Source organism: Cydia fagiglandana, chromosome 1 (genome assembly GCF_963556715.1).
Source record: "Cydia fagiglandana chromosome 1, ilCydFagi1.1, whole genome shotgun sequence".
NCBI classification, from domain to species: domain Eukaryota; kingdom Metazoa; phylum Arthropoda; class Insecta; order Lepidoptera; family Tortricidae; genus Cydia; species Cydia fagiglandana.
This window is the reverse complement of record NC_085932.1, coordinates 10,389,114-10,401,469: the sequence shown is the minus strand read 5'-3', so window position 1 is coordinate 10,401,469 and position 12,356 is coordinate 10,389,114. Positions and strand designations below refer to the sequence as shown.

At 37.1% G+C, this 12,356-nt stretch overlaps 2 protein-coding genes across 2 annotated transcripts in view; one reads left to right on the top strand and one right to left on the bottom strand.

The window, feature by feature from the left end:
- Window positions 1–12,356, bottom strand: part of LOC134663736 (protein retinal degeneration B) — a 427,614-nt gene that overhangs the window by 322,611 nt on the left and 92,647 nt on the right. The gene's annotated exons all lie outside the window — the stretch shown is intronic.
- On the top strand, window positions 9,116–11,865 carry LOC134663858 (juvenile hormone esterase-like). The gene is made up of 3 exons (XM_063520383.1): window positions 9,116–9,324; window positions 9,968–11,259; window positions 11,645–11,865. The coding sequence occupies exons 1-3, from the start codon at window positions 9,148–9,150 to the stop codon at window positions 11,814–11,816; spliced, it is 1,641 nt and encodes a 546-aa protein (XP_063376453.1). The 5' UTR covers window positions 9,116–9,147; the 3' UTR covers window positions 11,817–11,865.

Genomic DNA, 12,356 nt, shown 5'->3' with positions numbered 1-12,356 from the left:
CCAAGGCCCCAACGCTGTCTGTTCTCTTTGACGGCGCAGCAACTAGTATCATTTCTCTTTTAAAAATGCCGTTTGTCAAAAAAGGACAACCATACTGTTGACAAGATGGACTTCAAATCCAGGTGTCCCCTTTTTAGGTAGACCCAGGTTGTGTATGTGTGCGTAAAAACGTGTATGTGTGCTCTTTTAGGGATGTAAAAAGTCGATTTTAATCATGTTATATTCAGGTACTTTTAACTTGACTGTTGATGTAAATAAATTACACATACACGGCTGGAATAACACACAATTGACCACGAAACACAATGGGTTCTAGCTGGTGTATTACATAACATCAAACTTGTCTTAAAGGGCCTCTGTGCTGTTGGCTTCGGCCCCACGCATGCCTCCCAAAGGTCCGGGACGGACCCCATGGTCCTGAGATATGGAGAGACATAATAGTAATAATAAGCCTTTTATTAAAAATGTTTTTTTCTTACAAAGTTTTTTTTTCCTTAATCTAAGACATCGACAATCAGTCTGTGCGCCTAGTTGGCAAAGGCCTCCTGCAAGATTTTCCAATCAGCACGTATTATTGTGTTCTGTGTATTATTACTTCAGTATAATATATATAGTATATTTTCTTTGTTGTAGCCTCTTAATAGCCGCTGGGGTCATGCGCTGGATGATGCGCCTGCAGACATATCTTGAAAAACACTATATGAAGGAGCTCCCGCCCCCGGACCAGATCGCTTTTGAGCCTCCACCCTACTAAATCACTACGTGCATTCATTAGGTACATTGTAAATTTGTAATTGCACGACTTCTAATATAGGTACATATAATGAATGCATCGGTTCATTCGGTTCTGGTCTAACTAGTAAAGGTAAACAGTTTTTAGGAGGAGTTAGTAGGTTTAGTCAAAGTGTAAAAATCAGCGACCGGACAACCCTTTCCTCGATAAAAACCATTCAATGAAGCGACCCTTTAAGATGGCTAACCCAGAAAAAGACCATTTCGAACTGCTAGCTCGTTCATTTGACTACCTATCCCTGACCAAAATACTTGCCAAACAATAAAACTGACGCTTTATAAGAAAGAGCTATTTCCCACTGACGTCCGGTTTTTTGCGGGTACGGTTTTCTGCACGATACCGTTATCTGTAGTATGCGTGAAGTATCCCGCAAACAGAATGCTCGTGTGAACGTTACTATATTAGCACGTATCTTATACCTCACGAGCAATTCTTGTATATTTATTTGTATATTCCGGCGATCTCGGAAACGGCTCTAACGATTTCGATTAAATTTGAATTTAAATTAGCACTTATATCCCAAAAGCCTATCCTTTTATAAGGCTATATAACTATTAAAAGAAAAATGCTTGTATTGGTGAGCGGATGATAAGTGTTTTTTGTAAGGGTATAATTTGGATAGGTAAGGTACCGCTTAATCATATGGGTTAGCGCTGATCACAAGGGCTTTAAAAGCAAAATGAAAGGGTTTTGTCGGGCAAAGGGTATGGTGAGTTAAGCCCTATCATAAGTTTAAGCTTACTTATAAGTTATAAGGGATAGCGAGCCGGTCCCTGGTAAAAATATGGGTGCACTATAACTCAAAAATATGTCCCGCACCTCTTATGTCGAAGAATTAAGAACTAGAGTTAAACTAAGAAAATTCTACAGCGATTTAGATAGCCCACGCAGTGCAAGTGTTACGTCATAATTTCATAGAAGTTTGAAGTTTAATAACACCTGCACTGCGTGGACTATCAAAATCGCTGCAAACTTTTCTAGGTCTAACTCTACTAACTATTATTTTTGAGTAAGTTATGAACCAATATTATTACACTTGCATTTATTTAGATAGCATTAAAAGCGTTATTCAAAGGGAGGGAGAGGGGTTATTTTGAAAGTCCGAAAGTCGGAATGTTATCGTGAACGATAGACTCGAAATAAAAAATATGAGAAAGCAACATGAATTTTTATTAGCCCTCTTACCAATGACTTCCTCAGAACTTCAATATCTACCTACAAACAATATTTAATACAATATTTTGTACATTATTATACAGGTTAATTAATGCAGGTTGTCTGGAAGAGATCATCTTAAGCGATAAGATCGCCTGTGTTAACTCTACCTCTATCCAATTGTCTTTATTTGATTCTGTAATTGTGCCTCTATATTGTAAACTGTGTGAGGTATTGTATTGTATTATTATACATATATAAGTACACTTGTAAGTTTGCTTTCGATGATGACACAAGATTTTTTGCATAGGCATAAGTACCTAGTTTTAAAGCCATTCGTATCTCTAATATTAACAACTTACTAAAAGCTCTGAACTTAACTAGTTATAACTTCCATATTTTATTAAATACAGTAAAATTGTACACACAGATTCTAAGGCAACATTTGCTATCCCTTCGGAATGTCCTTTAGGCTTTCATTTAAATGCTTAGTGATCCATAGCATGGCGTAACAAATCGCGGCCGCCATCACATATCTGCAATAGAATAGGCATGTGTTTGATATTGAAAGAAATATTTGATTAACGGCCCGATTTAACCCAAGGCACTTGTCCCACCAAGAGCGAGTAAGCGATTAACTATCGGCGATTTTCTCGCCCAAGAAACTAACAAAGGATTAGGATCCCGTGTTTGTAAAAGAGACACATCTATTAATAGTTCATCGCTGGCTGTTCACACTGCCGGCGAGAACACTCGCTCTACTAGTTTGTCACCGCGATAACATAAAACTAGCTCAGTGGTACTCGCTCGGCGATGCTCGCATCGTAGTTTGAACAAGTCTGCGACGTCTGCGTGTTCGGCTACGCTGCACCACCCGAGCGAGTGACGCGAGTAATAGCCCGTCGCACTCGAACACTCGCCTATAGCCGAGCGACAAAACTATTAGAGCTAACACTCGCTTCTCGCCGCTCGCTCACTCGTTTCTAGTTTATCTTTCTACTCGCTTATCGCTCATCGTCGGCGGTGGGACAAGTGCCTTATTAGAGCATTTTGTAACTGGAGATATCATCGCTGTAATTTTCTTTACGAAACACTAGGCCAATTTTTGCGGGGGAGGGGACGTCAAATGTATTGCTATTTTACATGATTTGTACATACGTAACGTACAAATAGTCATGTCAGTCCATACAAAAGTTTTTCGGCAGAGGGGGCACTCCGGTTATTAAATGCTCTAAGGATTTAACAATGGTTATAAGATGTTAAGCAGGCCAGTGACGAGCCTTCCAAATGGATGCCGCTACAATGGATTCATCCAAATGGACGGCATTGTTACGTTTTTGACATTCACGGACCGATTTTGGATTGCAGCCACGCTATTTGGACTGTTGGCAGGCTCGTCAGTGGCCACCTTTAGAGCGATAAGATACTGATCTGTCCGTGTCAAAAGTGATATTGATATTGATATTTATTGAAATGAGATTTTACAGCATTACAGCTAACACCAATGCACTGTAAAATTAAGTAGTAAAATTAAAATTAAGTACCTAAGTAATAATAAAGCGATTAATAAGCTACCTATTGCATGTTTAATTCACAAAAACGTAAAATTTCTTTAAAAAATTTATGACTTTGGTCGGCAAACAAGTCGGAGTTAGGTTCGGATGTTTTGGGTTGAAAAATAATGTTACTTAGCCGACAGATCAGTTTCGTATGGCTGTGACATCCCAAGTAACAATTTGAGACAAAATTTAGGTTTATATTATCTTAAGGTGGGTCTACGCTAGACGAACCGAGCACAAGCGGAGCCTTTCTCGGCTTTGTCGTTCGGGCCCGGCGTCAAGTGTGGACGTACAACGAATACGTCCACGAGCGCACTGCGAGCGCGAAGCAAATCCCTTTAGGTGCGTCTACGACGCTAGGCGAGCCGAGCACGAGCCGAACACAAATTCGTCTAATGTGGACCGACTTACAAGCCACGAACGAGCGCGCTGCGAGCGTTTCGTTCGTGCTCGGCTGCGTTCCGCCAGTTGTCGGATTTTTGATGAACAAAATTTCACAATAAATAAAAGAGATGAAAGAAACTAGCCAGCTCCGAATAAATACCTAATTATTTAAAATACTTACGTGTTTAACATTGCTATTCCTTTAACTATAGGCCTGTCGAACGTTATTGTCAATAATTCGATGTAAAATGGTGGGGATTACTGTTTCAGATTGCTTTTGTAGGCTTTCTAACAATAAAGATGAAATCACAAGTCACAACCTAGGTAATGAAATCAAATATTTACGACTCTAGTAAACGCTGTGAAGGGTTCCGTTACGAAGTAGAATAACTCTCGTTGTAATTAATGCATGTTATTCTTAAATAGTTATTTGTGAGTTTTGTGACGCACCCTCCCGAGGGCACGAAATTTTGATAGGTATTTTTAATTTTTAGTTTTAGTTATTTTAATTGTAGTTAGTTTTAGTTTTGTATTCCTGTTTATGTCCTTTAGTAATTTATATTAATAAATATAAAAGGAGTTATTTGTGATATAGATACCTACATAAGTGGGCAAGGAGACATGTTGGAAATTGACTTTTCGCTCGTAAGTAGGTACCTACCTAATTAAACATACATATAACCCAACCTCTCTTACAGCGCATTATGCAAGGAAATAAAAAAGACGTAGTCACCTATAGGTACGTACTTACCATGATTACCAGCTTAAAAACAATAATCACTATACGTTGCATCTGTTTATATGTTCCGATAAACACAAAAACTACTGAATGGATTTTCATGCGGTTTTCACCTATCAATAGTGATTCTTGAAGATTTGGGTGTATAATTTGTTAAGGTTCTACCCGTGCGAAGCTGGGGCGGGTCGCGGGTACTTACCTATATATTATGTACCTAATTTATGTATTGGTACAGTAAGTTGCAGAGAAAAGGAGTACAGTCAACGGTAAAAATATGGGTGTAGACAATTTACTCAAAAATATGTCCCATAGTTCTTAATTCACTGACATAAGAGTTATGGGACATAATTTTGAAATGATTTGTACACCCATATTTTTACCGTTGACTGTACCTTTTCCCTGCATAGAATGTGTATGTTAGTATTGCTGACTGTAGCTACTAACCCTGGCTTCAAAGTCTGAATTCACTATCGCGTATCGCGGTATTCTGAAGGTTTTTTTTAGTATAATCTATGGATGCAAAACCGTGTGTATGTTTACTAATTTCCTTTTCCTGATTTTTAAGAAACCCTAAAATGCGTAATCGCACGGAGAACAATTAACAATCAGTTACGCGTGGTTAAATAACAAAGCTTTCCACATTATGAATAGACAGGTGTAAATACATATAATATAAACAACGACTGTGTTTAAATAATAAATGTTTTTCACACTTACTCGAAAAAGAGCTTATTTCATATTTGTGAAAAAAGCTATAATTCCCTAGGGAGTTATAGCTTTCTTTTTTAATTATGTCACTAATTCATACGAACCAAGTACCTAGCTATATAGGTTGTAAATAAAATACTTTGTTTAGGTAAAGTCACGATATCAGCAAAGGTATAATACTGACGTTTATAATTCAATATTTTTGTTTATGTTCAAAAATATTTAGAGTTAGACCAAGAAAAGTCTACAACGATTTTAATAGCACACGCAGTGCAGGTGTTATTTAAAACGTCAAACTTCTATGAAATTATGACGTATAAACACTTGCACTGCGTGTGCCCTTTTTAAAAATAAAGGAATGTCTCCTTTAAGTAAAATGAGCCAGCTTAAGGATTTAAGGTAGTTTATTCCCTCCAGGGCCCGACTTATCTTTCCACACTGTATATATTTTACTTTCCTCGTATTCGAAAAGAAAAGTAGAGTGTTTAACTGGGGTGAAAGGTACCGTTTCAGTCTCGGACTCTCTTTTGCATACGAGCGCCAACGCCAAACTACCAAGTACCAACGACGAAAATCAAAGGTAATAAAGGTAAAGTACCTAGTAATTCGAGTAGTACCTAATAGTACCTAGTATAAAATTCAGTGTAAAACCATTTCAGTTTTAGTAATAATCCAATATTACTATAGAATTATATTAACATCAATAAATTACTCCGAGTAATTAGCTTAAGATAAGATATACATGTAACTAAACTTGGTCAAGCAGATCTTGTCAGTAGAAAAAGGCGGCAAATTTGAAAACTGTAGGCGCGAAGGGATGTCGTCCCATAGAAAATTTGAATTTCGCGCCTTTTTTTACTGACAAGATTTGCTTGACCAGCTATATTCATAAGTGCTTTTTGCTAAACTGCAAAACGTAATTCAAGACCAAAAAAAGTAAGAAATGTTGCCACTTTTTTACTAGCGCGTCTTGTATTTATGTACAAACTAGCTGTTGCCCGCGACTTCGTCCGCGTGGAATCTTATCTTCAACATTTTACATCTTTAGTACCTATAATTTAATAATTTTCATATCCAAGCAATGTTGAAATTAAGTACTTTTCTTTTTTAGCAAGTTGTATGAAGTTTTAAGTCAAGTGGATTTTGATGTTAGATGCTGACATTACTTTTCTTGTATTTTCATAATAGGTACCTATGCCCTTATACAAAGATACAAGTTCCGCATTCCGCACTCACAAAATATCTGATCTCCATACAAACTTTCAACCCCTTTCTCACCACCTTGGGGGATGATTTTCAAAAATGCTTGAATTAGTTTTCATGTTTTTTAATTTATTACCTTTTTTCCAAAAAGTTAAAGTTCCTAGCTTACACCCCAAGACGAATTTTCATCCCCTTTTTAGCCCCCTTAGGGATTGAATTTCCAAAAACGTTGCAATTACTTTTTTTTGTAATCGGCTATTATGTCTTTCTAAGAAGTTTCAAAGCATTTGTAATGGATTCAAACTTTGAAACCCATTTTAACCCTGTTAGGGGATGAATTTTACAAAACGCTGAAATTACTTTTATTGTTTTCTAATAGTATTTCCAAATACAAAGATTCAAGTCCCGCGCTCGAAAAATTTTTTGATATCCATACAAACTTTCAACCCCTTTTTCACCACCTTAGGGGATGAATTTTCAAAAACGCTGAAATTAGTTTTCTTGTATTTTAATTTAAAACGTTTTTACAAAGTTTCAAGTTCCTTGCTTAAAATAAAATTTGCACCCGCAGACGAACTTCCATCCCCTTTTTAACCCTCTTAGGGGTTGAAATTCCAAAAATATTGCAATCACTTTTTTTTTGTAATCGGCTATTATGCCTTTCTAAGAAGTTTCAAAGCATTTGTAATGGATTTAAACTTTCAACCCCTTATTAACCCTGTTAGGGGATGAACTTTACAAAACGCTGAAATTACTTTTCCTATCTTCTAATAATATCCTTAAATACAAAGATTCAAGTCCCACACTCGAAAAAATGTTTGATATCTATACAAACTTTCAACCCCCTTTTCACCACCTTAGGGGATGAATTTTTAAAAACGCTGAAATCAGTTTTCTTGTATTTTAATAATATATCTTTTAACGAAGTTTCAAATTCGTAGCTCAAAAGAAAATTTTAACCCCATACAAACTTTCATCCCCTTTTTAACCCTGTTAGGGGATGAATTTTACAAAACGCTGAAATTACTTTTATTGTCTTCTTATAATATCCCCAAATACAAAGATTCAAGTCCCGCGCTCGAAAAATGTTTTGATATCAATACAAACTTTCAACCCCTTTTTCACCACCTTGGGGGATGAATTTTCTAAAACGCTGAAATTAATTTTCTTGTATTTGAATTTGATACTTTTTCACAAAGTTTCAAGTTCCTTGCTTAAAATAAAATTTGCACCCGAAGACGAACTTTCATCCCCTTTTTAACCCCCTTAGGGGTTGGATTTCCAAAAACGTTGCAATGACTTTTTTTTGAAATCGGCTATTGTGCCTTTCTAAGTTTCAAAGCATTTGTAATGGATTAAAATTTTCAACCCCTTTTTAACCCTGTTAGGGGATGAATTTTACAAAACGCTGAAATTACTTTTCCTGTCTTCTAATAATATCCCTAAATACAAAGATTCAAGTCCACCGCTTGAAATTTTTTTTGATATCCATACAAACTTTCAACCCCTTTTTCACCACCTTAGGGGATGAATTTTCAAAAACGCTGTAATTAGTTTTTTTGTATTTTAATAATATATCTTTTCACGAAGTTTCAAATTCCTAGCTTAAAATAAAACTTTAACCCCATACAAACTTTCATCCCCTTTTTAACCCCCTTAGGGGTCGAATTTCTCAAAATCGCTTATCTCTTGTACACTTTATAAATGCAATCTGGTGTGCAAATTTCAACTTTCTGGCTTTTGTAGTTTCGGCTCTGCGTTGATGAATCAGTCAGTCAGGACACTTGCATTTATATATATAGATAGATAAGTAAATAAAAGTACTTTTTTAAATAGTAGGAGTAAAATTACTAGTGAATAAATTACCTTAGCGTGATTATTTATCAAAATGAATTTACTATTTTACAAACAAATTATTGCAGTGGCAACATTTTCTTACTTTTTTGGTCTTGAATTACGTTTTGCAGTATAGGCCTACATGAATAAAGTAGGTATATTTATATTTGAACTGAACTGAAAGTAGTCAATACTTACCTATATGACAACTTGTTGGATTGCATTGTTTCAATCATTATTATCATTAACCTACAATCAATAGTTTTTTTTCCCCCATGACAGGCATCTATGAGCCAATGAAGGGGTTTTTAGAACCATTTCTCGAAGAAGTGAATATCAGTATATTCATTTTAATAAGCGATAGGTATAAAACTTAACATGTCTAAGAACCACCACTAGGAAACAGGTTTTCAAATAAAAAAACTGAATCCAAATCGGTTCTCCCGAGAGCTAAAGTAGCAGACACCTATACACAGAGAACACATAGCGGTGAAAATAACACCCGTCTTTTTACGTCGGGGGTTAAAAACTAGTTATTTACACTGGGGGCATTAAAGCCTGTTGTAACCACTCCGCTAAAAAATCGCATTATTCGCAATAAATAACTTGTAGCTGTAGGTACAAAGGAACTGCCTAGATACAACAATGGAATCGATTATTGGCACGAACAGAATCCTATAAGAAAGAATGTCGCGTGTCATTAAAGTTAGTCAATGTGGTTACAACACAAGAAACACAAGCATCGAAAAGTTTAATCTCACCTTGCCATCATGACCCGACTTCTAGTGATATGGGTAATGGAAGTGTTCGTGCTCCAAATACATGGTGCTGCGGAAAATACGCCAGTGCTACAAATACCTCAGGGGAAACTGATAGGGTTGGAGATGAAAAAGGGCTATTGGCAATATTTGGGAATACCGTATGGCACGGTGGATGAGAGGTTCCAGGTAATGGAATGAAAAGAAGGCCTAAAACGCTTTCTTTCATTTTTGAAACCAGTGCGTAAATGTCCATTTTATTTACCCTCTAGGATGCCATCCAGCGCTGATGACGTTGACGTTGGATGCGCTTAAAGTCCAACGGGACTACATGGATGGCTGATTTCGGGGTCGTGATCCCCAATGTCAAAAATGTATTGCGATGGTCATACTGAACAATGTACCTGTGTCTATGGGACCGATATGAAAATTGAGAAATAGTATATTGTTAACCATGGGTGGAATTATGAACCATTTCACCCGAGATATTTTAGCGCTCAAACGAAGAGATCCCACCAATTTTTAATTCATAATTAAACTACAAATACATATTTTACAAATAAGTAAACAAAGTTATAAATTTAACCACTACCTGTAGGTAGTCAAATGAAGGAAGTAAGGGCATTAATAGAAAATTTTGAAACAGTTTACAAATTGTATGCTATTCTATTAGGTACTTTTGGTTTTTGGTCAAACGGTCGTTGTGTGGTAAAGTCAGGGTAAAGTGGGTAAAATAAATGTAGGTACTTAATGTCACTTATGTGAATAGTAGGTAAGTATTTTATTTATGATTTGTTTTTATTTACCTATTCCTTATATGGTTTTATTATAGGAGGCAGGCCCTCCACCGCGCTGGCTGGGAGTATTCAACGCGTCCGACACCAGCGTCGTTTGCGCTCAATACCATGACCGTCTACAGCTACCCGTGGGTGTTGAAGACTGCCTGATCCTGAACGTGTACACCCCCGGCCAGGTCAGCTACAAGCGCCTTTACCCCGTCATGGTGTTCATTCACGGCGGCGGCTACAAGACTGGCAGCAGTAGCGCCTATCTCTACAACCCTCAACCGCTCGTGAAAAAAGGAGTTATCATTGTCACTGTCAACTACCGTCTAGGCCCCTTCGGTTTTCTGTGCCTCAGAATTAAGGGTGCGCCAGGAAACGCAGGTTTGAAAGATCAAGTGGCTGCACTTAAGTGGGTCAAGGATAACATTAAGAATTTTGGCGGCAACCCAGACTTAGTGACTATTTTCGGTGAGAGTGCAGGGTCTGCATCAGTCAGCTATTTGATATTATCGCCCGCAGCTAAAGGCCTGTTTCGAAGAGCTATAATGCAAAGCGCCTCAGCCCTGTCGCCTTTCGCTCTGCCAAATGACCCAATAGATCGTGCATCATTAGTTGCGGCCAAGATGGGCTACAACACGAAAAACCCGTTTGACCTATTAAGAATTTTCACAAATTCCTCAAAAAACGATATTTTGATTGCAAGTGCATCAGTCACCTCCTCAAATCTACTATCAAAATATGTCTTTAGACCGTGTGTTGAAAAGCAGGGGGTCAATAACAAACCATTTCTGGCCATGAATCCTCAAGACATACTTGAATCGGGGAAGTACAATAAAGTATCTATGATCATTGGCTATAACAATAAGGAAGGCATTCTATACGTGACACAATTAAACAAGAAAGTGTATCAAAGTTTAAATGCAAACTTTCCTGCTGTTTTGCCTGACAACATGTATTTTTCTAGTATTAAAGAAAGAAAAGATACTGCAAACAAAATCAAGAGATTTTACTTCGGAAATGATACAATTAACAATAGTTCAGTGAATAATTTAATAGATCTAATATCTGATGTGATGTTCCATTACCCATCAGTGGCTATAACCGAGTACTTCCTGAATCACAATCATTTACCTATCTACAATTATTACTTCAAGTACGATTCTTACAGAAACTTGGCCAAGATCTTGTTGGGCCTGAAGGATCTGAAAGGGGCGGCCCATGGTGACGACCTCTTCTATTTGTTCAATCCGGCAATTTATTGGCCTTTGCCTTTAAAAGGGAATGACGAAAAGACAGTTGAGAGAATGACTAGTATGTGGACTAATTTTGCGAAGTTCGGGTAAGTTACAGTTGCGGAACTTCATTATACTAGACTATATCAAGAACTCGATTCACTCCAGCTTACCTAAACTTCTACTACGTTTAAAGAGAAGAACCGGAAAACCTAATTTGGTCCTACTTACGGTTCTTGAGTTAGGTACTTTAGTACTTATACTACAATTTCGAGCAGTAATAGTTATAAGCGGCGCCTTCATTTGTGACGTCCCACGGGTAAAGGTACCTTATGGTGCTTACGTTCTATTATTAACGCCGCTCCAATAATATTGCGGTGCTATGCGACGGAAGCGCCAGCCATAAACTACCTTTTCCCGTGGAACGTCATTTGTTCGTCTGCTGTTTATAAAAAGCACCAATACTGACCGTAGGTAAACATTATTTTTCAGAAACCCTACTTCGTTAAAATCTTCGGCACTGGACATAGATTGGCAAGCTAGTGACGATACAAATCTGAGATATATCATAATAGACAAGAACCTTACTATGGGATCTTTGCCGAATCCAGACCGCATTGATTTCTGGAGGAAAATCTACAATGAGACATATTTAAGTACCTAATTAGGCTAGGTTGTATATAAAATAAAATAAAATATTCAATAAAATGTTACCTGATTTTGGTTTCCTTGACAATTTCAACAATTAAATAACCGAACGGTTCAGTTCAGGTGTTAACCGTTAAACGTTAGTTTGTAGGAGATTATTGTCAAATATGTATGTGTTACATAAAGTTATGAAATATGTTTTGGAATGTACAACGTCAACAACAACAACGCTACAGAGATAAGTAGTTGACAGCCCCTACATAGTTTTATTTGCAGGGAGTCAACCGAGTGTACAGTCAGCAAAACATGTTACAATAACTTACAAAAGATAGTGGGTAGTTATAATATAATCTTCCATGTTTACGAACGTACATGTTATGGTGGGTACAGTCCCTGGCCGGTAAGAAGTGAATTTTGAACCTTACATATATTACCAACCGCTATTATTGATTTGATAGTACACTGGTGTAAAAATATGGGTACACAACACAAATCAGCATGTCAGCGAATTAAGAACTACTTAAATGTACCACACTTGACTTGGCCTTGCCTAATG

Bases quoted from the DNA above. Each gene is read 5' to 3' on its own strand.
- LOC134663858 (XM_063520383.1), top strand. From the start codon at position 9,148: ATGACCCGACTTCTAGTGATATGGGTAATGGAAGTGTTCGTGCTCCAA. The intron at 9,325-9,967 runs GTAATGGAATGA...GTTTTATTATAG, and splicing joins CGGTGGATGAGAGGTTCCAG to GAGGCAGGCCCTCCACCGCG. The intron at 11,260-11,644 runs GTAAGTTACAGT...ATTATTTTTCAG, and splicing joins ACTAATTTTGCGAAGTTCGG to AAACCCTACTTCGTTAAAAT.